Source organism: Rousettus aegyptiacus, unplaced genomic scaffold (assembly GCF_014176215.1).
Source record: "Rousettus aegyptiacus isolate mRouAeg1 unplaced genomic scaffold, mRouAeg1.p scaffold_m13_p_15, whole genome shotgun sequence".
NCBI lineage: Eukaryota > Metazoa > Chordata > Mammalia > Chiroptera > Pteropodidae > Rousettus > Rousettus aegyptiacus.
In genome coordinates, this window is record NW_023416290.1 from 32,956,504 (window position 1) to 32,983,972 (window position 27,469).

Consider the following 27,469-nt stretch of genomic DNA (forward strand, 5'->3'; position numbering starts at 1 on the left):
TTTGCTGTGTCCCACAGGTTTTGGGTAATTGTGTTTTCATTTTTATTTGTCTCGGTATCTTTTGATTTTTTTTTGTTGATGTTGTTCTCATTGTAACTCAGTCATTGTTTAGTAGCATGTTATTTAGCTTACATATGTTTGTGTGTTTTTTAGTTTTTTTTTTCTTGTAATTAATTTCTAGTTTTATATCGTGTGGTAAGAGAGGAGGTTCGATATAATTTCAGTCTTCTTAAATTTATCGAGACTTGTTTTGTGGCCTAACATATCTGTCTGGAAAAATTGTCAAGTTCACTTGAAAAGTATGCATATATTGCTGCTTTGAGGTAAAATTCTCTAAAAATATAAATTCATCTGATTTAGTGTGTCATTTACGGCCACTGTTTTTTTTTGTTTTTCTGTCTGGAGGATTTAGCCATTGGTGTCTATGGAGTGTGAAAGTTCCCTACTATCTGTTGGTGTCGATCTCTCTTTTTACGTCAGTCCATATTTACTTTGTATATTTTGGTTCTTAAGTATAACGGAAGGGCACACAAAAGCCACACAAGGGACTTACGTGGAGCACCTGGCCCAGATGACCAGGGAGATTGCGCTGTTGGGCCCTACAGTAAACATACTACAGAAGTCCAGTCTACTGACCATGGAGATATTAGGAGCTTTATCTAATACATAAAAACAAAAACAGGGAAACAGTGAAAATGAGGAGACAGAGAAACATGTCCCAAGTGAAAGAGCAGAACAAAGCTCCAGAAAAAGAACTAACCATAATGAAAGGAAGGAATCTACCAGATGTAGAATTCAATACATCGGTTATAAGACTTCTCAGTGATCTCAGTGACACTGACAACAGGAGATAGGAAACATAAAAATGGAGATAGAAAACAAAAAAAAGAACCCATTGGATGCGAAGAATATGGTAACTGAAATAAATAATACATTAGTTGGTATCAACAATGGATTACATAAAGCAGAGGACTCAATCAGTGATTTGGAATACAAGGTAACAGAAAACACCCAATCAGAACAACAAGAAAAGAATCCAAAAATTGAGGGTATTTTAAAGGGCCTCTGAGACAACTTCAGGTGTACCAACATTCATATCATGGGGTACCAGAAGGAGAATAGAGAAGGCAAGGAATTGAAAACCTATTTGAAGAAATAATGATGGGAAACTTTTCTAACTTGGTAAAGGAAATAGACCTACAGGCCCAGGAAGCACAATTTCAAACAAAGTGAATCCAAAAAGGCTCACACTAAGACACATTATAATTAAAATGCCAAAGGTTAAAGACAAGAGAGAATCTTAAAAACTGCAAGAGAAAAGCAGTTAGTTACCAACAAGGGAGCTCCCATAAGGCTGACATTTGATTTCTCAAAAGAAATTTTGCAGGCTGAAAGGGATTGAAACAAAATATTTTAAGTGATGAAAAGGACTTACAACCAAGATTACCTAACAAAGCTATTATTTAGACTTGAAGAGATTCGTAGAGTATCCCAGATGAGAAAAAGCTAAAGGAGTTCATCACCACCAAACCAGTATTACAAGAACTGTTAAAGGGACTTCTTTAAGAAGATGATGAAGAAAAAGATTAAAAATATGAATAATAAAATGGCAATAACTATGTACCTGTCAATAATCACTTTCAATGGTTATGGATTAAATGCTCCAGTCAAAAGACATAGAGTGGCTGAATAGATTAAAAAAAAAAAAACACAAAAAACCTTACATATGCTGCCTGCAGGAGGCTCAATTCAGATTGACTGAAAGTAAATGGAAGGAAAAAGATATTTCATTAAAATGGAAATGGAAAAAAAAAGCAGGGACACATTACTTATACCGTACAAAATTGACTTTAAATCAAAGGCTAGAACAAGAGAGATAAAGAAGGACCTGGTAATCTCACTTCTGAGTATTTATCTGAAGATACCCAAAACACTACTTCCAAGGGACATGAGCACCTGTTCATAGGTGCACTACAGCATTATTTACAGTAGCCAAGATATGGAAGCATCCTGGGTGTCCATCGAAGGAGTGGATAAAAAAGAGGTTGTGTGTGTGTTTGTGTGTGCGTGCATGTGGGTGTGTGCGTGGGTGCACTCATTATACACATGTATAAGTACAATATATAATAATTATAAAAATATATAAATATACAATTGTATATTATACAGATGTATATATAATATTACTTAGCCATCAAAAAGAATGGAATCTTGCCGTTTTCAGCAACAGGGATGGACCTAGGTGGTATTGTGTTGAGTGAGTCAGAGAAGGACAAATGTTATATGATTTCACTTATATATGGAATCTAGGGAACAGGATAAACAAACATATAAAACAGAAACAAGGTCATAGACATAGAAGGTATTTGATGGTTGCCAGATGGGAGGGGTAGAGGAGGTTTGATGAAAAAGGGAAGGGATTAAGAAGAACAAAAAGGTAGTTACAAAATAGTCATGGGGATGTAAAATATGGCCTATAGGAGAGTATAATCAATAGGATTGTAATAAATATGGTGTCAGATGGATATTGGATTTTTCAGGATGATTACTTTGTAAGTTGTATAAATGTCTAATTACAGTGTTATACATCTGAAAATATGATACGGTGTGTCAACTGTGCTTGAAAAATTTTTTTAAATAGTTTTAATAAAGTGGGGTAATAATCACAGAAATATCAGGAGCACATGGCTCCGTGTAGGGAGGGAGGAAGATTTGTTTGGTATAGAATATATGGGGGAATTTCTTGGGTATTGCTGTTTTAGATCGTGGTATTATTGGATAAGAGTTTACACATATGTATTATGTACTCTTCTGTACATATGTTATATCATGTGATAAACTTTAAAAATAGATCTTACATGAACAGTCTTTCAACATCTAGTAACGAGATCAAGAGGGACCAAAAATGTCTTTTGTATTGTAGAAAAATTTGCTCATTGTCTTGTGGCAAAATACTGTAAAGATTTGTCAAATATAAGTTATATACTTTTCTTATATAGGACAGCTATTTAAAATTTGTCGACCTTTTTTATAATGACATGTGGCTGTCAACAATATATACATACGTATACAGTAGGTATTAAAAAGCCCCTACATTCTTTATCTCTCTTCAAGGTAAAGATTATATTTTAAGAATGACTGAGAAAGTAATTGCTTTTTATAAATTCACGTTATACAGAGAATACTTTGATAATGGATGCTTAGCAATATTTCCACTGCTATATTTTATTGCTGTAAATAATGTCTATCACTAATGAAAACTTACCTGCAATCTTATATGCATAGATTAAAATTTTTCTAACATTTAAAAATTTCCAAACAATGTAAACAATGGTATTTGAACCTGTTATTTAATAGAAAAAGTCAAGGTAATAATTGTAATACTGAAGCAAATTGCAACACGAGTATCTTGGTATTTATTCCATGTAATACAAGTATTAATATGAGTATTTTCACTAAAAAATTTATGATGTTTCAGATGTTTAAATTTTTATCAGACATATAGAAATTCTATCAGATAATTAAATATGAAAAATCTTTAAATTTTAAAAAGCATTTTGTTTATATTATAGATAGTAAGAGATTTTAGACATCTATTTTTTAAAAGAATCTTTTTTTGATAAACTTGAATTATTAGGTAGAATATTTCTAATTATATTCCTTATGATCTCATTTCAAAATATAGTACTTTAAAATTAAGCAGGAGTTCAATAATGTAGCTATAATATTTAAGATTCAGTTAAGTTTGGCTGAAAATACCAGAAAACCCTCAGTAACCATGGTTTAAACAGGATTGAATTTTTTAAATCTCTCACATGAAAGCTTGGATAGGTACCTCAATGTGTTACAGCTCTCCAATATAAGGAACTTTCTTATGCCTCTGTGGGTGGTGGCCTCTCTTGCTAGGCTACCTCACAATGGATGCTCCAGCAGTTTATAATTATAATATCTGTACTTCAGTTAGCAGAAATGGTGAAGAAAGGCAACTATCTCTTTTAAAAACTATACAGTAGTTGCCCACTCAACTTTGCTTATATATTCTTGGCTAGAAGCTAGGCACATGATTATATTTAGCTGCATAGAGGTCTTAGAGTTATTAAGAACAATGAGACTGAAAAACTTTAATTAACAATAATCTTTTGGCCAGAGGAGCTTTAGTTGTAGGGAATGAATGAGCATTGAGCACATAAGAGATAGTATATGTACACCACTCTTTCAAGAAATTGACTGTTCGGACACTTGGGTATGTGTACAGCAAATTGGAGATGCAGTAATGTTAGAGGTAATTTATACAAAGAGATCACACATGAAACAGAATATAAAATCTTATAAAAAGATGTAGGTTTTAATAGTCAGGAAAATTGCCTCTTCCTCTGATACAGAAATAAGATAAGAAAATGTACTGTTATAGATCAATTTAGTTACTTTTCTCTTTGCAAACAAATATTTATGCAAGGTAAATATTGTTTTTCTTGCACTGTTTCAGAGAATGTAAGAGATTAGGAATGTATATTTTTTTCACGGTAAGACCCTGTTTTTCACATAAGGAATATGTTCATTTTAAGAAAATAAGACATGACATTACACTATATCCTCAGAGTTTTTTTTCCTTTTTTTAAAATTAAATTTATTGGGTGACATTGATTAATAAAATTATATAGGTTTCAAGTGTACGATTCAATAGTACATCATCTGTATATTACATCATGTGTTCACTGTCCAAAGTTAAATTTCCTTTCGTCACCATACATTTGGCCCCTTTTATCCTTATCTACCACCCCACCTCCTCTGATAACCATTGTTGTCCATTTCCATGAATCTCTGTTTGTCTTATTCATTTATTGCTTCCAGTTTTATATCCCACATATGAGTGAAATCATATGATTCTCAACTTTTTCTGATTAAATGTACGTTGCTTAACATGATTATCTCAAGACACATCCATGTTGTCGCAAATGGTAGTATTTCATCTTTTCTTATGACTGAGTAGTATTCCGCAGTATATATGTCCACATCTTTATCCAGTCATCTATCGAAGGATGCTTTGATGGTTTCCATGTCTTGGCCACTGTGAATAATGCTGCAGTGAACATCAGAGTGCATTTATCTTTACAGATAAATGTATCAAATTTGGGGGATAGATGCCTAGAATAGGGATTGCTGAGTTATATGTTCTATTCTTAATTTTTTCTTAATTTTCTTAAGAATAATTCTATTCTTAATTTTTTGAGGAAACTTTATTCTGTTTTCCATAGTGGTTGTACCAATTTACATTCCCACCAGCAATGTATGAGGGTTCCTTTTCCCAATGACCTCTCCAACACTTATTGTTTCCTGCCTTGTTGATAATAACCGTTTTTAGAGATGTGAGGTGGTATCTCATTGTGGTTTTGATTTACATTTCCTTAATAGCTAGTTAAGTTGAGCATCTTTTCATATGTCTGTTGACCATTTGTATGGCTTCTTGGGAGGAGTGTCCGTTCATGCCTTCTGCCCACTTTTTGATTGTTTTTTTTCTGTTATTGTCGTTTAGTTGTATGAGTTTTTTATATATTTTGGATATCAGTCCTTTATTGGAGACATTTTTTTGCAAATATCTTCTCCCATTCAGATGGTTGTCTCTTTACCTTGTTGATGGTTTCTTTTGCTGTGCAGAAGCTTTTTAGTTTGATATAGCCCCATTCATTTATCTTTGCTTTTACTTCCCTTGCCTTTGAGGTCAAATTCATAAAATCTTTTCTAAGTCCAAGGTCCATGAGTTTAGCCTATGTTTTCTTCTATGCAATTTATTGTTTCAGATCTTATATTTATAGGCCTTTGATCTATTTTGAGCTAATTTTGGTATATGGTGATGGCAGTCCAGTTTCATTCTTTTGTATGTGGCTTTCCAACTTCCCAGCATCAGAATATATCATTTATTGATTTATGCATTAAATTTGTATATCACTATATTAATATATTATAAAGCATGTCAGATAATTTTAATTTTATTAATATTTAAATATTCTGGTAGAATTTTAATAACACATTAGTATTTTTATAAGAGTAACGTTATGTTCAGTATTTAAAATAAGGTTAAGTACTTTGTTATCATAACAACTTAAAGATTTAGTTCTTAATTGTTTATTTCAGTCGTTGATTTTAGTTACTGACATAATTAAAAAGCCACCTCACTGATATACATAGGTTTAGGAAGGAAAATAGCATCATCGAAGCACTCAGGGCACTTATTTTTTCAGCCCCATTCATTTTGCAAAGTCTCTGTTGACCTCAGGCTAGCAAATTTCCATCTTCCTTGTATCAGTAAGATACTGTTCCAAATTAATGTAAAGGTATTGCCTTTTCTTTTAAATAAATTAGTGATATCTTTAATACATATATTTGGATATGTATTAAAAGTATGTATCTTTTAAAAGTATGTATCCAAATTGTGAGGATTAGTTTAATTAGTTTAATTAAAAGTATATTTTAATTAAAATTTGTAAATATGATTAGTGTGCCACAATTAAATGAAAATTAAAGAATGAATGACCCTTACCAATTCTTTGTTATCAAATGTTACTCTTCCTTTAGTATACTTAGCATAGTATTATCTGTGGCCTTCTGACATGGGGCTCATTGACATTCTACTTTATTAAATATTAAGCGTCTTTCTCATTTTTAAATAAAAGTAAATACGAATAGATGGTCTCATGTTTTTCTCCAACAGTTCAATGGATGGTCTCGTAGTTTTGTGTACCACATTTTTGGAGGATGGACTGCTGTATTGGGTGTTAATATTTGGAAATTTTAGGGTTCACTTGACTGAGAAAAGTATCGGCTAATGTAGTTCAAGAAATGTTCTGCACAGAAAAAAATTAGAGGAATAAAGAAATCAGTAGCATCTCCAAATATGTAGCCTTAGCAGGGATGCATCTAGATAATGATCAGTTACTTTGGGAGCCAGGCGAGCTAAATGGGCAATAAAGCTGAATGGCTCTTGAGGAGGTAAGCCTGGGAAATGAGAATGTAAGCCCCACAATATGCTTAACACACTTTAGGGTATTTTGGAGCCTATACAGGCTAGGTGATGAGTGGGCTGAGTAACTGCAACTACTAACATATTGCCTTGTTTTCCCTTAATTAATAGGCGATGCCTTTAATAGGGAAGACATATTTCTAAATTAGAAACAACTCCGATTGTAAAAGAAAGGAACTGTATTCAAATGATTTTCAGTTAATAATAATAATAATAATAAAAGGCAGAGATATTTATTGATTCCCATAACCAAAAGGCAAAGATGACTTTTCTTTGGAATGACTTAGAACCAGATTCTATACCATCAGGACTCTGTCTGATTGTGTTGGCTTAACTTCCTTTGACTGAACATAGGTTTCTTGACTTAGCAGTATACATAGCTGTGGCACATCTGGACTCATACTTAGCTCTCTGTGGTCAAAGAGAAACAGATCAGATCTATTATCTGTTGAAAACATACCTGAGGATTTTGTTCGGCCTGTTTTGGATCATGTGCACATATCTCGGATAATTATTGTGGCCAAGAAAGTTAGGTACTATGATTGGCTGAGTGGCAGTCCAGAATGGGTCATGTATCCACCTCTGTGTTCAGGGGCATGAGACATAATACGAGAAAATGTAGGGATAGCAGACACCTGACTCCAGGGAATCATTTTTGAGACGCATTCAGTATTCCAGTTTGTGTCTACTAATTTTTTCCAGCCACAATAGCAGGTTTAAAGTATAAAATGTCGATTATATAATACTTAGAGTAAATTGCATTCACACAGTTCTGTTTTGATAGGAATAACATAAATGGTTCATGAAAGTATTGCACACATGAACTATGGGTTGGGAGAAAAAGAATCTAGAAGAGAAATATAGGATTCATAAGGAAAATTGCACACTTTTAAACAGATTTCTGTGTGTTTCTTAACCTAGAGTTTATTTAATTGAGGGGAAGGAATTAGGAACTGTTTTTGTTGCATACAGTTTGAATAGTACAGTGTTGCTTTGCACATTTATTAATATTGTGACTTTCATTGTAAAGACTTTCTTCTAGAGATTAATTAATTTGGGTTATGTTAACATATGACTTAAATTGTCAAATTTAAAGTATTTTGAGAGCAAACTGGGTTGATAAATACATTAAAAGTTTTGAGAATATTATAGAGTTCTTTGGAAATAAGTAAGTTATTCTAGTTTTTACACGAACTGGCAAGAATTCAGCAAAAATTCAACCAAATTGTTTTGTATGAAGTCTCCTCTGCCTCCCTTTTGTAGCAGTTAGAACAAGATTATAGTTTCCAGATGAAATTCTAAATGTCACATAGTGATGACATATATTTTCCTGGTTGGCTCAGCATGAGATGCAATTTTGCATGCCATGTCACGCTGACTTGTAGAATCCAAAAGCCATTATTTCCCAAGGGGCTTTCAGGAGTGATAGTATCAAATGTAGTTTGTATTTTGATGAAAAGTCTTAGGCATCATTGCAGTTTCTATGGTAAGCTGTTTAAAGCTTTATATATTGTCTAAAGTCTAGAAATTTAAAAATAGTATTACTATGTAAAAGTCACTTTTTCTTAAAGTTATTTAAGTTCGTCATGTCTAATAAAGTTTCTAAAAATAATGACCAGTGTAAAAATAGGTCAAGAATTAGAAAGGTATGGTAAAACAGTAGACTGGGGACCGAAAAAACCTAGGTTTTAACTCTGTTCCCGTGTCAAGCTAACTTTAGACAGCTGCATTTTCTTCATTTATAAAATGGTAATAAGTGTACCCAACAATATCTCACAGATTTAAGTCTTTTTTTAAGGCTTAGATAAAGGAAGATATGTGAAAATTCTATAAAATGATAACACAATTCAGATAGAAGTGAAGATCACATTTTTTATATGTTTGCGTTTTAAAAGGAAAGATATAGACTTCAAGCATGGTGAAGCTTATTTCATGACCCTGCAGTGTAATTTTAGTTTTTGTTTTCTCTGATCTTAGTTATCTTAAAGTTGCCTTAAAACCTGTTATTTCCATTCATGCCTATATAATAACATTTATCTTACCCCGATGATCTTTCTATTTTACATTTGTCTTAACTGGCTTATTTTTTCTTTTTGTTAAAAGGTGTCTCGTATTCAATTGCCTAGACATCCCTGTTTAGGTATCTTACATACTTCTCAACCTAATGTGCCAAATCTCTGTGCAGCTCTGTACCTCTCCCCCGCACCATTGACCATGTTGTTCAAGGCTGGAACTAAGAATTTATCTTGAGTCTTTTGCTTCAGTCTGTTTATATGCAACATCTCTAGTCAGCCAATAATTTTTTATATAGAATAATGTAAGGGTATCTTAACTAGTCTCACTGGTGTTGATTCCAAATTATCTCATCATCCGATCTCAGTTATCCTAATTCACTTTCCAGATGACAGAAAGTCATCTTATTAAAAATCTAAATTGGATCATTTTATTCCCTGCTTAAAAAGCTTTAGTGACTTTTTCTTTTTATTGCACTTAAGATAAAATCCAAACTCCCTACCATAGCCTGTGTAGTTTGACCTAATCTAGTCTTTATCAGGTTCTGCCATTACATCTTTTGTCATTTTTTCTTTACCCTCATCCTCTTTCATTTCTTCAAACACTCCATACTTTTTCTTGCCTAAGATCTTTTGCATATGTTGTTTATACTGTTTCCATTGCTCTTTTCATAGCTGTGCACTTTTCTTACTCCAAGTCTTAGTTTAAAGGTTACCCTTTCAGTACACAAACCTTCCCTATCCGGTCTTTTTAAAGTAGGTCTATGTCACTCCCCCCAAATTCCTTACTTTAACACTATTCTTTTCTGTCTTCCTATCACTCATCATAGTTTCCATTCCTTTTTTCATTTAGAATTAATGTTAAGAATCATATCTGACTTGTTTACTTTTGTATTCCCAGGATCTAACAGTTATTTATGGCATTGAGTAAGTATATAGTAAATAATTGTTTAATGGATGAATAAAACTTTTCTTTCATTATTTTTTACTTATTAGGGGCTTAACAGTCACATTCCTTAACTTTTTTGCCCCCTGTCCTTTAATTGATTAAAAATGATGATCTATATCTTTTCATATCTGTTCCCAGGTTTCCCAGGGATATTTATCAGATATCTAGGAGAAGGCAGCGGTTTGTGGCACATTTCAAATGGGTGCATATAAACTTTCAGGGTAGCTACATCAGAAGTTTGGTATGTTTTTACATGTTGAAATATGATAATAGTCTAGGTAAAACCAGGATATTGAGGTAGAATTTTATCTTTGGTCAGATAATAAATACAACCATGAGTTCTTACAGCATTCTTAACTCTGTGCTAAGTGCTTTGGGAAATTCAAAGTAGTCTATGACATGGCTTCTGTCCTGACGAACTTTAGGTTCTATCTGGAAAGAAAAGAGTCATGTGAAATGCGATAGGTTTTGTAGAACTGAGGAAAATTTAGGGGAAAGAACCATTACTATGGATTTTAGGAAATGGAAAAGTTTTCATTGGATAGGTATAACTTGAGGTAGGTTGGAATTGCAGGAGTCAAAAGGGAGCACTTTACTTTGGTGAACAGCAGGGGGAAGGTGGTGAATCAGAGTGGAGATTCGTTAGTGGAAGTAGTGGAAAATAAAGTTGAATAGATTCAGAGAGGCAAGACCAGCTTACACAGGGCTTTGAACATCAGATAGGAAACTGTGAAACTGGTTTTCATAGATGCTGTTCATTCTTGATTAGTATTCTATGGTTGAGAGTAGTCTGTGGGGTGTATTTGGAGGGGAAAGAACCTTTGCAGATATTTTGGTTACCCTCCTTTACAGTGATGAAGGTTTCCAGCAGGTTGGTTGACATAGATTTGGAGAAAAAAGCACATGTTTAAGTTATTTTTACACTTGAAAATCAACTCTTTATCCTTTACAAGAGGTATATTTAATTTTATTTCTGGTGACACCAAAAATCATTAGGATTATGAATGATAGCTTCTTTTCCATACCTAATCATATGCGGTTGAGAAAAGATTGAAAGGTTATTATAAGATAGTGGTTCTATAGTTATTACACTTCCTACATTATGAAAAAATTTTCTAAAATGGGTCTGTGCCACCTATCCATTTAGTAAGTTACCCATCCATTTTCCTCATTCAAATATAAACTACTCAAAGGCATAACTTGTCTTACATTTCTTTGTTTCTCTAGGTCCTAGCATAAGTAAGCACTCAATAAGGCTTATTGAATTGAACTAAGCAACTTTTCCATAGCTCATAAATCTTGGAAGAGGTCAGCATTTTCCTTGATCTCATTTTCGAGTGTTTTCCAGGCCACACCAACCAAATGAAAAATAGTAATATAATAAGATTCACAAATCATCGTCTGTCTGCCTTTATTTCTGCTGTGCTGAAATTCCCTAAGTGCTTGTGTGAGCTCCTACAGACTTGAGGAAATGGGAGATTGAAGCAAGGTGATGTGGACATGATATTCTTCAACCCAATATTTTTGTCACTATTATTGCCTTCAAGGAATAGGAAGGAGGGCAACCTGGTTGGAGCAGAGAGCAGTGAGAAGAAGGATAAAAGGGGGAGTCAAACAGACAATTGAGAAGCTAGGGACTATAAGGACTTAAAAGCCATTGTAGGGATTTTGACTAGTTGAAGTAAGTAGGATTGGATGCCACAGAAGGATTATAATTAGAGGAGTAATGTGACCTTTTCTTCTGGGGGGTATCCATCACTCTGGGTTCTATGTTGAAAGTAGACTAGGGAGAAAAGTATAGAAACAGGTAGGCCAGCTGCCATGTGGCTATCAATGTAGTGTATACCTGTAATCATGGTGACTTGGACAGGATAATATCCCTAGAGGATATAGGCCAAATTTGGGGTATATTTTGAGATAGAACCAATAAAATTATGCTGATTATCTAGCTGTATGGTGTAAGACAGAGGGATCTTTTTTCTTTTCTTTCTTTCTTTTTTTTAATCTGGCCAGTTGGAAAGGTGGATTTGCTATTTACTGAAACTTGAATATGAAAGGAAAGATATGGAGGCAGAAAGGGAAGACTCAAGAGTTCTTGCTTTGGCTATGTTAAGTTTGAAATTCCTATTAAATGGAGATGTTGAGTAGACAGATGGATAAATAGTCAGGTTTAGGAGACAGATCCAGACTATCCCCTAGAAATTGTCACCATGTAGAGGATACTTAAACCATGACATTGAGTGAGATCATGTAAGAAAAGGGTGTTTGTAGAGAAATGTCCCAACAATGGAATCCTTGGACCTTTCAACATTTAGAGGTCTGGAAAATGAAAAACTAGCAAGAAAAGCAACAAAGAGCTGCTAGTAAAGTAAGAGGGGAACATAGGGACAGTGGTGTCCAGAAGGGAATGAAGAAAATGGATATGATCAACTGTCTGATTCCTCTGATAGGTCCTATTAGTCATCGTTGTTCAATGGCTTTTAAAAGCAACCACAAAATCTTAGTGATTTTACACAGTAGAATTCATTTCTTGTTTGAGAGAAATCCATTGTCGTGTTCATCGTTTGGTAGTTCTCCAATGCAGTTATCCAAGCAGGGCATTTTTCATTTATTCCCAATGCTGATCCTCTGGATGGTCTGCAAGTAGCCAGTAGGTAAACAAAGAGAAAGGTAAGTGAAGAAAGAATGCCAGCTCTTACTTGCCTCCAAAGCTTGGAAGTATCATTTCACTTTAGGTTATATTTTGTTGCTGAGACTCATTTATGTGGGCTTGTCCAGATGCAGGCTGGGTAACATAGGAGAACGAATGGACTATTTAATGATCGTTATGGTCTCTGACACAGAGGGTGACAGGGAGTTAGGAACTAAAATTTCCAAAGAATGAAGGGGCAAGGATGCTGACCTCAGGATCAGATGAACTATTCCAATAAGAAGGGGCAATGAATGTGTGGTTGGATGACATTAAATTCAAAGTGAGGCTATTTTTATTTGTTTTAGGGAAGAGGTACAAAAATACACTAGAAATGACAGGGAGGCCCAAGAAAGCCATTTACTCCACTTCTAGGCCTAATCCTATGAAGAGTATGGGGGAGAAAACAATGACTTAACAAGGACTCCACTGAAAGCAGTGTTCTCAGATTTGTTAGAATAAGAAGATGAAGACTAAGTTCAGAGAAAAATTTTAGGATGATGTAGGAGATCTTGCCAATGATCTATCATGATGATATATTGTGAGTTCTGGAGGACAGAATGGAAGAGATTTCAGTGTTGTTGTGGAGTGCGAGATGGGGTCAGTTGGAGATTGTATAGATTTCTTTGGTGATGAGGGTCTGGGTAATAAGGATTGTTTTTGAAATTTTGAGCTTCTCTTGATGACTGACTTAAATGGAGACAAAAGGCATGAACGTATTAACCCTGTGGTTTATAAGACGGAATTAGCAAGGCTTCTTGGGAGCTGGAGGAATGTGGTCTTTCGAAGATCACTCAGGTTGTATAGCATTATTCCAGTTTTGTAATATATGTATGTGTACCCGGCACAATTCCTAGTTCTCTAATCAGGTATGCAAAATGTAGCAGTGATACAGAACTTAATTTTTAATCTTTATCCTTATTTTTACTGGGTTAAGAAGTAAAGTTAACACAAGGTCCGTTTAGGCTTCCCTATAGTGGTGTTTAATTTTCGGTGGGATAATAGTGGGAAAAGAATTTGACTTGTGTGACTTCATTTCTTAGGCAATGAGAGAAAAGCCTTTAGAAGTAGGAACTTCCATTAATTAGTCTCTTTTTCTCTTTCTCCCTGAGTATTTTAAACAAATTTGAAGGAATGAAACTTAAACAGTACATTCAGTATATACTTACATTATATACTTAGTGTATACTTAAAAATAACTGTAATTATATATGCCAGATTAAATCACCAGACAAAAGAATAGTGAAATTTTTAGGCCTAGAGTTTTTCTTTGGAGTGCAGGACCTCTACACATTAGTTAAGAATCAGTACTTATTTTTCTCCACTTAAAAGAAAAAGGATCAAATGCAGATCATATAAACACATTTCATGAATTTATTTAGGTTAGTTTAGACTATGTACTGGGGTCCAAATAGGTCAGTTTACAACTTCTGTATCAGAAGTGAAATAAAAAGAGAAGAGTGTGGGGTGTTAGCAAAACAGCTCCTAATTGATCTTCTGGTTTTAGTCTCTCCCTCTTCCAATAAAACATCTTCTTCGTTGATATCAGAATTTTCACTTCTAAAGCCCAAATTTTATTATACTTCCTACTTAGATACTTCCACCACCATCTTAGTAGTTTAAGGATAAACTTTGTTTCTCAGTATGATATTTAAGTCCCTCACAGCTAAGCCTTAACTTAACTTTCTAGATCTACGTCAAGTATACCAGTTTTATTTGATGTGCAGTATACTTCCCACACTATGTGCCTCTGTTCCTTTGTTCATGTTCTTTCTGGCTACAGTTGCTTCTTATTTTTAAGAATTCCTTCTCAAACCAACTCTGTTACATCTTCTGTGAAGACTTCCCTGTTAATGCTTAATTGAGTTAGCCAGTCTCTGTGGAATATTTGAATAGTATAGCATTTATCATACTGTACAATAATAATCATATGTACAAGAAGTCCTCACTTAATGTCGTGGTAGGTTCTTGAAAACTGGGACTTTAAGTGAAACAACAAGTGATGGAACCAATTTTAGCATAGGCTAATTGATGTAAATAAGAGTTAAGTTCTTTTGGCATATTTCTAGTCACAAAAACAAGTAAGAGAATTATTTTCCAAGCCATTTATTCCAGTTCAGGGTTGCGGGTGGCCTGAGCTCATCCCAGCAGCTCAGAGCAAAAGGCAGGACTCACTCTGGATGGGGTGTCCTTTCATTGCACGGTGCACTTACACACCCACACTCAGAGGGACAATTTAAATACACCAGTTCACCAAATGTGCACGTCTTTGATATGATGGAGGAACCCAGAGAACCCGAAGAAAATCCAAGCAGACATAGGGATAATGTGCAAGTGCCACACAGTGGTCCTGTCCAGGAATCAGTTCTTTTTCCTTATCAACATTATAGCGAAGTAATGTTGGACAATTCAACGTTATTTGACGACCTTCGGTGTTTAATTAAGTTTAAATAGACACTGAATAAAAATTTTGAGTTTATGAAAGGATTAAGGTTTTTTCCCATCTTCCTTCCTCATCCTCTCTTCCCCTTCCTCTTTTGCTTTCCAAAACTTGTGAAACCATTCAAATTCTAGTAGCAATTTGATTAACCAAGGTTTTCTTATTCATTTCTTGTTCATTAGCTTATCTTTAGTGTCTCTATGAACTCTTGTAACTATAAAGACCAAAGTTAGGTAAGGACTTACCTGCAGAAGGAGAAAGTGTGAAGGTGCCTTTGAAGGGCAAACAAAATATCGACAGCAATTTCATACTACTACATGAAAGTGAGTTACATTATTTTAGACTCACTTGATCTTTTTGTTAAACCCTAGTCCTAAGTATAAAATATGTGGAAAACGATACCAGCATGGGCAAGAGTTGCAGCTGTAAGCAAAAAGACTGCCTCTTTCAACCTAAAAATTCTTGATGCTCCTCCAAGATCTTATGATAGTATCTGGAAGTGCCATAGCTCATATTCTACTTTGTGCTGTTATTTCTGGTGACAGTAGTGTTGGTTGTGGGTGTACACACACTTAAGTTAATGGAAGTTCAAACTTTTGTTGTTGTTATTTGTTTTATTTTGGAAATGAGGTCAGGTGAAAGAATGTTAATCGTCTCAATGGATCATTGTGGTATAATTTGAAGGTTAGAGTCTAGAGACATTATTATCTTTGCTTTAGGACTTATAACAAGATGGTGTTACTCAGTGCTCTTTCTCTCTTCTTACTCCCTCACTTCTCCCCTTTCTTCTCATCTTTTTGTATTTCTCAATTTTTTTTTTTTAATAGACAGTAGAACCTCTGCCTAAACTCTGTGTTTTTCCAATGAGATTTGGGTAGCCTTTAATGCTTATCTTCTGAAACTTGTATGAAAAAAGTGGAACTTAAATAGTTGAAGTGATTCTAAGATCACATATCTTAAATTGGCAGAATAAAGAATAATATCTAGGTTTCCTTATTGCAAGTCATGCTATGAGGAAACTTTTATGTAAATATATTTATTCCACTGGTGTCTGAACCTCCACCACTAAAGAGTTTTTTGTTTCATTTAAAAAAATTTTTAAAGCCATATAAATACACACACACACGTGTGTATGTGTGTGTGTGTGTGTGTGTGTGTGTGTATGTGTGTATGTGCTTCATGAGGGTGAGATTGTGTCTGTTTAGTTCACCATGGCATTTCTAGTTCCTAACATAGACCCTCCCACATAGTAGATATTCCTTAAGTAGTTTCAAATGATTTTTCTTACATGTTGAAATTATGGAATATTTTAATTTTCTTTTTTCCTCCCTTCCTCCCTCCATTATTTTTTGGTGAGCTGCATTTTTAGATTTTTCACTTATTAATATATATTAATTCTGTAATAAAAGTATTTCCAAAAATATACCATGCATCAGCAAGAGAACAGGTTAAGCCTATGCACAACTAACACTTTATCCAAGTCTTTTATGATGTCTTTGTGAACTGGATAAGGAAATGTCATACTGCATATCACTATTGAGTCAGATCTGGTTTCTCTTCTGTGGGACTTACCCTCTTCTTCCTTCAAATCCCTGCCCAGAAACCCAGAAAGAATGCCCTCTGGGTGGCCCCATGGTCACTAAGCCTCTTGCTTTCCGAATATGTGATAGAACAACTCTGTAACCCTGCTTCAGGTCCTACTGAAGCATTTCTCTCTTACCCAGGTTGGCAGCTCTCCCCCCTTTATCTCTTAGGAAGCCACAGTTTTTCACTTGGGCTCTCTTTGGTAGTAATCTCTCAGCTTATGACTGCTTAAAGCATGCTGCTGCTCCAGGATGATCCACAGCCCGAGTTTGTAATGCTTATTCTCAGGAGGTTTTTATTTTTATAAGTCTTTTCTTTTCTTTTTTCTTTTCTTTTCTTTTCTCTTCTTTTTCTCTTCTCTTCTCTTCTCTTCTCTTCTCTTCTCTTCTCTTCTCTTCTCTTCTCTTCTCTTCTCTTCTTTCTTTTCTTTTCTCTCCTCTCTCCCTCCCTCCCTTGCTCCCTTCCTTCCTTCCTTTTTTTTTTTTTAAAGTAATTCAACTTTGTTTAAGACAACTCTCCCCTGGCACAATATTATCTTGGTTATAAGTACATGACCGAATAGTTTTATCCTCATGAATGTAAAGGAAAAATTAAGATTGGCACACTTTCTTCTTGGTGATTATTTAAAATTTCAAATAAAAATGAAATCATATATGTGTGTATTATACAACGTTACATTTTTGACCAAAATGTCAAATAATACACCATTTGGGGAAGATTTCAAGAAGGTACATATGTTTTTTTTTGTCTTTTTAAAAAGTATATCGGTTGATTCAACTGATTCAACTGAACAAGGCACTATACTATTTCAAGGTGCTACATGATATAAATAAATGAAGGAAATGTGGATTGTCCTTTCAGTGAAATGAAAACTGTGTTTGTATAAGCACTATATTGAATAAAGTGCATAAATGTAAAAATTGATGGTTAGGTATCTTATGGTTAAAGGAGAAATTGCTATAGGAACTTTTGTTGTTGTTACTCTTAATAGAAATCATCCTGCCTTATTGACCAAGTACTAAACTTGACCTACTTTTATGATACCTCCTAAGGCTTTTACACAGCAGATGAAACAAAAAGGGTTTTAATTCACTAGCTATGAAAAATGGATTTTATTACCATAGCAGAATAAATGTTTTTGAATATTATCATGAAATAACCTTGTTATTTGAGAATCTTAACTTCAAGAACATAAGTCATTTGGTATCAAACATCAGTATTTGGTGCCATTGGTTTATGAATACTATAGGATACTTAGATACTTAGTGTTACCATTTAACCATTGACATTATTACTCAAACTCTCAAAATAAGAACAGAATTTTCTGACCTACTGACTTTGAGTAATTCTTACCAGATTCTAGTTCAACCCGAAGAAAGGAAGGGAATGTGCTGATATAAATCATTGGTTGATATATAGAGACCAAACTATAGTCATTTAATTTTGTGGTTTGCAGTTTCTAGCTTTATTCTTCCTCAGCCAATTTTATCTAATTGATGTTAATAAGTATGTCTATAAAGATTATTTCTCATTGGAAGAGAAAGATTAGCAGGGGGCAGAACCCAGATGTACCTTCAAATTCCAACCATTACCCACTGTGATTTATTGCTATACCCTACAACTGTGCTTTGCTGCTAATTTTGGAGACACAAATATTCCAGTGTTTAATATTATACCATGAAAAATTAAATATGTTGTACAGAATTCTGTGATTATAGAGGAAGAACCAAATCTAATTTGGGGAAATCAGAGAGAATGGCATGTAAGATACAACTAAAACAATAGGTTGATTGTGATAGAGAAGGAGGGTTAATTGTGTTTCAGATCTGATAAAGTTCTTTCCTACACATTGTACCAGTTATTTTTCATCATCATTATTCATTATATTTATAATACTTTTATGAAGTATTTTTATATACATTATGATTTAAACAGCATTCTTGACATTAGATATAGGTATTATTAACTGCTGACACTTAGATTAATTGCTTTCTCCAATTATATCATTGGCACAGGTGAAACTCTAACTCAAATTGACTCCAAGTGCAAGACTGTGTCCAAGGCACAGAAATAAAGGATCACTATTATACCAAGTTGGATGATACATCCCTAAGAAATAATTGTTGATATTATTTTAATCATTAAGGTATCAGTCTAAAAATTACCTTATTGTTGAAAACAAGAAGTGTAATAAATGGATATTAGTGTATCCTATCTATGTAGATTTTATTTAGCTTCCATGGAATGAACAAATCTATTTGTGGTAAAAAAAAAAAAAATGATACATTTATTACATTTGGTAGAACTAGAAGAATTAAACAAGATTTGAGTAACAGAACAGGTACTATAACATAGTAGTTAAAAGAATAGTAGTTAAAAATAAAAACTAGATTCTCAGGCCTGTTTTACCAGTTACTAGCCAGGTGACTGAGGGTGTTACTTAACTTGTCTGTGATCAAGTTTTTTTATCTGAAAATGATGGTAATAATAGTCTAAAAAATCATGCATTCCTCATGGAGTTGTGATGAGGTTAAAACTGGCTAATATTCATGAAGCACTTATAGCAGTACTTGGCTTGTAGTAGGTGACACAGAGGTTTTGGTTAAATAAGGATCAAGATTGGCATGGTTTTATAAAGTGTAAATATATTACCTATAAAATATATATAACTACAGAAAAATTGTCCTTTTTTAAAAACAAACTCATCTTCCTATTATCTTTTAGAGAATATGATGGGTTGAAAATTAGTATATCCAGAATAGTTTGCTTTTATACCTCTAATAGCCAGATAATGCTCTTTAATGAGAATTTTTAATTGATTATGTTTGTCATAGCTTTTTGGACAGCACTAAGCCACATAAAGATTTCAGCGCCTCCTTTAATTATTTTTTATTAGTTCATCATATTAAAGAAGATAGCATTTGCAATAAACATGTGGCTGTTTTGCTTAGTAGTAACTTGAAATTACATCACTTTATAGTTATGTAATGGTGTCTGCTTGATAATGTTAGCATTTATTAGATGGATTTATTTTTAAGTTTTAATAATGATATTTACATAACACTGATATTCTAGATCAGATTTTGAAAATTGGACCATGAACGACTATTGCGGAAACATTTTATATTTATTGTTTCTAATAGTTTAAAATTTGGTCTCCATTTTTAATATTTACTTTTTAAGTATGTTTTAGAATAGTTTTAGATTCATAGTAAAACTGAGGGGAAGGTGCAGAGATTTCCCATATGTCTCTTGCCCCTGTGTATGCATAGCTCTCCCATCATGAACATCCTCCACCTAAATGGTACATTGTTATAATTGACAAACTTATGTTGACACAGCATAATCAAAGTTCATAGTTTACGTTAGGGTTCACTGGTGGCACACATTCACTGTGTTTGTACAGATTTATAATGACCGGTATCTACTATTACAGTATCTTACAGAGTAGTTTCACTGACCTAAAAATCCTCTGTGTACCCTAACTCCTGGCAGCCACTAGTCTTTTTACTGTCTCCACAGTTTCGCCTTTTCCAGAATGTGGACTTTTCAGACTGACTGCTTTCACTTAGTAATATGCATTTAAATTTCCTCCATGTGTTTTCATAGCTCATTTCTTTTAAGTGATGAAATAATATTCCATTTTCTGGAGGTACCACAGTTTATATTGATTCAGTTACTGAGGAACATCTTGGTTGCTTCCAGGTTTTGGCAATTATGAACACAGGTGCTGTAAACATTCATGTGCAGGTTTTCGTGTGGTTGGTCTACATTTAAGTCAGTATGTCAGTAGGCTGAGTTCTACAGTAAGTTAAGGTAACCTTTTCCTTTCATAACTACTAATGTACAAAAGAAAAGCAATGAAGTTCAAGTGACTATAAAATAAATTTGTTTTATTAAAAAAATCATAGTAGGTAATTCATTATTATAAAACATTATGAAATATAAAGAGTATAAAGAGTTAATTACCCCCTCACCTTTACCCCTCATAAATTCCATTTTACACTCCTCAGAGTGTAACCTCCATCATAGGTTTACTTTTTACTCCTCAATAACTTTCTCTGTGTATACAGGGTAGACAAATACATGCTCAAGCTCACACACAATTTTAAAAACTTACTTGGATTATGCTACACACATACATTTTTTCACTTTACAAGATATCAAAAATGTGCTTTCTGTCAACCCTTTGTGTCTCATTTTTAAATGATAATCTTTATTGCAGATATTCTGAAGTTAATTTAACCGTTTCGTTTTTGATGGACAGATAAGTTCCTTAGCATTTTCTCTCCCCACTTTTTTTTTTTTTTTTTTTTTTTTGGCTATTGCAAATAATACCGCTGATACTGAACATCCTTTATAAATTCTCTGTTTGCCTACAGTCTTACATGTTTTAGTATTTCTGTAGCATAGATTCTTAGAAAGGAGACTCTTTTTTTTGCAGAAAAATGTGTGTGTTTAAATTCTGATAGATACATATTGGCCCTCTTGTAATTCTACTCTGTAGGCCATACTTATTTATATTTGTAGTATATGAAACATGCTCACAAGAGACTTCAACAATGACTAATTTTGTAAACATATAGATTAACTCTTTAAAATGTTTGCCAACATGATTATTGTCTTAATTTTTATTTCTGTTAGTAAGGTTGAGCAGACCTGTATCTGATAAGTTTATCGGCCAAATTCCATTTTTCTGTGAATTATCTGTTCCTGTCCTTTTCTCTTTTTTTCATAGTTGTTTATCCATTTGCTACCTTGATATCTACATTTATGTGTCTAATGGAAATCTCAACTTGATAGGTCTAAAATGGTTTCTTTTTTTCTCGATTCTCCTCCTACACCTCCATTCTTCCAGTTGCTCAGACCTAAAACTTTGGAGTCAACTTGCTTTGTTTTTCTCTCTTACTATACATCTTATCCATCAGTAAAACCTCTTTGCCATATCATTGAAATGGATACAGAATTTCAGCACTTCTTACTACTACCATTGCTGCCACCATTTCTCACAAGTTGATACTTGGTCCGTGTAGTCAGTTTTCTATATAGTAGCCAGAGAAAATCTTTCAAAAATATGTCTCCTAATTTTCTCATCTACTCTGCTCTAGCTACCCTTGCTGCTTCTATACTGTTTCTTGAAAACCCTAATCGTGTGCCTATCTCTGGACTTTTGAGTTGTTCTTCTGTCTTCCTAGTGTGTTCTGCTCCCAGGTATCTCCATGGATCTCTTCCAAACTTTTTTTTAAAACAAACATGTTTTGAATTTCAAATGTGCATTATATGCTAGACTGTGGGATTATCAGTATGAGGAAAACGGTATGTGTTCCATGCCCTAAAGTATTGTAAATCTAATATAAATGCAAATATATGGACCAAGTTGGGTGGAGAGGGAAAGTATGAATAGATATAGCAGCTGTCATTCTCATATTGGAGATATAGTATCACTTACTTTGAAAAACATCCTGGCATCACCAACTTAGTAAAAGTCTTGAAAAGTAATCTCTGATTGGTTTATACTACTTAAAATATTACATATAAATTATACGTTTGCATTAACAAAATGTATAAATATATGTGAATCTCCTAGATATGTTACAAATTATTATTAAATTATTTAAAGTAATTTCTGAAGATTTACATTATAAAGTTGTCAATTCCCTAATTTATTTTAGATGAACAAAATTTTAATAACAAAACTATAGTGACTGGAATATCACATTTTATTTTCTTAATATATAAATCTGCCTTTTATGTAATCACTTCTTTTGATTACCATCAGAGTCAGTTTTTAGAATTGAGAGAGCCTTTAGCTATTATTACAAGAGAATCCACATATGAGAAGATCCATTTCTTATCAATTTTGGATGAATCATGTACTTTGTAGTTGAATTTTCCTTTTTCAAATAAAGTTTTTATTGATGAATTAATTTTATAGTGAATAATAGATAGATGGTTCTTTACAACTTAATTTTCACAAAATGAATACATTCAGGTATTCAATAAACAGAACATTACCATTGCTTCACAAACCCACTTTCCAGTCACCAATCCCTGACAAGAGTATCCAACACCCTCCTAACCCTGATCATTTGCTGTTTGCTTATTTTTGAATAGTTGCAAACTATTCAGTAATTTTATGATAAAACGATCTAATATAATATTTTATAATCTCAAATAGTTTTAATTTTAAACAAGGAAGAAATAATCTTAAATATTTTCTGTATAGTTTTATGCAACTGTAAGGTACATTTCTGTTAAATAACTAGCTATTCTTATACTAGAATCCAGACCGTTGTCAGTTCCTGTGAAAGCCATGCTGAATATATCTGAAGGCTGTAGAAGTGCTGAAGAAAGAATGAAAGAATTTATTGGAGCAGTATGGAATGCAGTAAAGAGACTCACACTGCAGGTAAATAAAAAAATCATGATTTTAACTTTTATGATCCTTTTTTAGCACCTTTATCATGGGTAAAAATTTTCTCACTGTAACACTTATATATGTACCATCTCGTTTCTATAATTTGGATGAAAACTATTGGTGCAGTTTGCATACTGTTAACAAAATTATATGAAAAACATATTACATGTTCTTTCTTATAGAGTTATAAAAATAAATTTTGAGGTGTTCCTTGAATTTAAAAAATTAATTCATTCTACTTTTTGTTTCTCTTTGAGCATTATTTAAAATATTTTAAATGTTCAATATGTAAATCACATTTAGCTGTTACATTTGTGGTAATTTGTTATGTAGTATTACAAAAGTAACACAGACAGATACAAACATGTTATGTATAACTATAATATGTTATGATTACTATAATGAAAACCCATCAAAACACTTTTTAAAAATATATCTTAAAACAACTCCAGTTGCCTAATATTAATCAGTGAATGTGGTTATTCGAAATACTCACTAATATAAGAACCAATAACCTGGATATTGGCAATCGTTTACAGCTTCTTATTTCTGACCATGTTGCTTGTAAGAAAAATTAAGAGAAAAGTGGGAAGGAGAAAGTGTGTCTTGTTACTCTTTTGTTTCTGTTTTTTTTAACTCTTATCTTGCAGGAAATATGACCTTTTTCACATGCATCAGCTGTCTCACCAATCTTAACCAGCATGATTTTACAGTTAATATTATCCTAATAACTCCTTCTCTTGACTGCCCTGTTCTCCTTCCCTAGAGTTTCCTTCATTGTACTGGTGGCATCAGATAGAACAAATGAGACAACATGAATGCAAGAAACATTTAGTGATTTTGTGTTGTCTGTGATTGTAGAAGCAGAAAATACACAGTACTCAACATATTGCTGAACGCTTTTAATCAGCGTTAGCCTCTTTAAATAAAATACTGTCTCCTTATAATCTCTTTCATTATGTAGCACTCAGTCCTTGTATAAAACTTATCCATGCCCTCCATCATTGCAGAGCTTAACTAGACCATGCGTGGTTTTGTTCCTGAAAACTATAGATGTAGTTTTTATTTTGATAAAATCTTTAATCTCAGAGCAGACCTTTTATTGCTGGGAGTTAGAATGGTAACAATTTTATCTCAGTTATACTCTCTTTCTCAAATTAGTCAAATTCAACCTATTCTTAGCTTACTCTGGTCTGTGGTCACCAGAAAAGCACCTGAGAAGTCTTTCTTATTTTTTGTGTTTCTGCATAATGGCTTAGTGACCTTTATGTGTACATCTAATTTCACTGATTTAACACATTCTGTTTGCACTGTTTAAATCACCAGTAATATAAGTGATTTTTTTTTTCTGATGAACACTACTCATCTTGTTACATATTAGTTTAGCAATCTTCTAGAAGGATTAATCTGTGATGTATTTAGTATTCGATAAAGGTAAATACTAAAGAAATTAGTAGTCAAGAAAATGAGTAACTACATAGAGCACATATTCTAACTATGATTATGTAAATAATAATGAACTTATCTGATTATAATTCAATCTGAAGTTCTAAGTTATGATTTATTACAAATAATATTTCACAAACAAAAGGAAAATCCAAATATTATTAGATCTTTCTCCAGTAATTTACTTTATATACCATGCTTTTTAGCACTTTATTTTAAGCCAGCTGTTTCACTGATTTGTGACTAAGAATTGTGGTAGGAAAAATATTTTTCATTTCTGAGACCTAGTGTATAATTACCTTTACAGACAACAGCTTGTGTTTTGATGTCTAACATACAACAAAATTTGCCTTCTTTTGACTCTGTTATGTATAGCTTTCTCTTCTAAGTATTTATCTGTTCTACTATTGTGAGACTACAGCAGATCTCTTGGAGTGTGTCTTTTTAAATTTATTTGCCTTGTACTCTCATCACAGAGGAGATGATGAAGAAAATGGAATTTAATTTCAGGGATTGCTCCAAGGTCTTACTGCTCCTTAGTATATCTTCCTTGGCTTTCTGAAATTCCATATATCCTTTTTGATAAATATTGTATTTTTAAAAAACCCTCTTAAAGCATAAGTATTTACTTAATAATCATAATCATTTTAACCTTTAAATGCCCCATGATAAACTTAATTTTTTAAATAGCTAATTATCTTGTAATACCTTATGGAATGCTCTCTTTCCTTCATTTATTACTTTTTTATTCATTCTCACATTTAGCACTTAATTTTTGTTCTGTATCAAGCTAGATGCTGAGGAGACAAAAGAAACAGTAATTCTCTATGTCTAATAGGAAAAAAAGCAAAGAGCCATTCTTTGAAGCATCTATGGGGAATCTGTCTTGGAGGGATCCCATAGAAAATCCTTAGAGTCTCAAAGAGAAATGGTAAAGTCATCTACTGAAAGGACGCCTAAGACATGCACTGTCTGGCTCATGATGAATTTACATAGTCTCAGATGAATATTTACTTATTTGTAGAAGAACTAGATTGAGGTCTCCAACCTCTGGCCATGAATTGGTACCAGTCCATAGCCTGTTAGGAACAGGGCTGCACAGTAGGAGGTAAGTGGTGGGAAAGCAGGTAAAGCTTCATCTGTATTTGCAGCCGCTCCCCAGCGCTAGCATCACTGCCTCAGCTCCACCTCAGATCATCAGGCCATTAGATTCTCATAGTAGAACTGGTCCCTGGTGCCTAAAAGGTTGGAGACCACTGAACTAGATGATACTATTGTATTATCTAGAATATAACAGCTCTAGTTTGCTTTAGTCCTAAAAGTTATTTTATACTGATATAAGTAGCTGTATTAAATAACTTCATTCCCTTTTATTGATTCCACTAAAAATTTACTAATTTAGCATAACTACTCTTTATTGATATCATTTTGATTAGTTGTGTAATTAACAGGGGATGAGAAAGATGGTATTAAGTTACAAGATTATTTGACAGCTCTAGGCAAATCTTCTAATTTAAGATTCTGAATGATATAAGAAATCTTTATAATATTTTGTAAGCTCACAAGTAGGCACATGAATATTCAACAACTTAAGATACACTGGAGAACATCTCCTGCCCAGAATGAAATAACAGGGGCCAGATTTATCTTGCTACCTGAAACAACCAAAAAATTGACAAAACATGTTAAAGAATGATTTCTAAACACAAGACAGTGGGCCACGTTGGTTAGTGATTCCTAAGAGACTTAAGATAAAATCAGCAGAACCTAGTGATTAATGAATTTAGGGAATGAGAGAAAGCAGGCTGTCTAAATGGTGTTCCAGGTTCTGGTTTTACTATGTGAGTGGTTAATGATGCTCTTAATGATGGAAGAAGTACCTTTTTAGGGTTAAGGGAAAATAGGGAGTTTGAATTTATGTGCGTGTTCAAAATTGCCTGTAAAATATCCAGGTATCTATTAGATAGTAGGATATTTGTATCTAGAGGTTAAGGAGGAGATTCACAGTAGAGATATAATTTTGGGAATCATCTACAGCTGGTTTAAAACCAGAATGGATCATTTAAAAAAGTAAAGTTTAAATAGCAATGGGCCAAGGGAATACCAGTTCTAAAGTAGTAGAAAAGAAAGTACCCTTCAAGGAAACTAAGGGAGTAATCAGAATTGTGGTGGGAAAGGCTAGAGAGTTAATGGAAGCCAAGGGTGTGTGGAATTTCTAGGAACCAGTGGTCAGCAGTTTCAAATTCTGTATGTTAACTATGGCCTAACTTTGCTCATTTGCAGTATGAAATGGTTAGATTAAGTAATTTTTGGTTATTTCTAATTCAAACACTTTTGTAGGGTTCTTTTGATTGTTTTGCTAGTTTGATGATAATGCAGTGCCTTCATTATAACTGAAAATGAAGTTAATCTTACACATCATTATAGATTAGTTATGAGTAGGGATCCTGACGTTCCTCATTTTGTCCTTTTTAATTACACTAAAATACAGATAACATAAAATTTACCATCTTAACCATTTTAAGTGGAGAGTTTAGTCTGATGCTCCTCATTTGACTAACCTTATTGAGTATAAATTAATGTATAATTACAGAAGTACTAAGCAATACGTCTTTGTATAGGTTATCTTGCATATGATCTAGATACCTTGCTTGCCTCACCACTAGTCCCAGCCTTGTATTATACATAATATGTATTTAGGTATTTCCAGATATTAATGTAGTCTGGAAAAGTTTGAAGATAAAACTTGATTCTGATTAAATAATTAAAATCTGGACCCTAAAATTCTTAGTTTTTAAAAAGTTTTATCTGTTTCCCAAGATGTTCTATGAACCAAAATATAAAACAAAACTCTGAAGTTGTCATCAGATAAAACAGAACATCATAACTTAAAGCCATCAAAGGATTATTCTT

The 27,469-nt window shown here is 33.3% G+C and overlaps 1 protein-coding gene across 13 annotated transcripts in view; it reads left to right on the forward strand.

Annotated features, from left to right (window-relative positions):
* The window catches only part of VPS13B (vacuolar protein sorting 13 homolog B), a 670,010-nt gene that overhangs the window by 266,055 nt on the left and 376,486 nt on the right, over positions 1-27,469 (forward strand). For all 13 annotated transcript variants that reach the window (XR_004954708.1, XR_004954709.1, XM_036233309.1 and 10 more), the window contains one exon: positions 22,974-23,101. Coding sequence is in view for 11 of the 13 variants with exons in the window: in XM_036233309.1 (XP_036089202.1) it covers positions 22,974-23,101 (128 nt within the window). In the remaining 2 variants the exon portion in view is untranslated. The remainder of the gene's footprint in view (positions 1-22,973; positions 23,102-27,469) is intronic.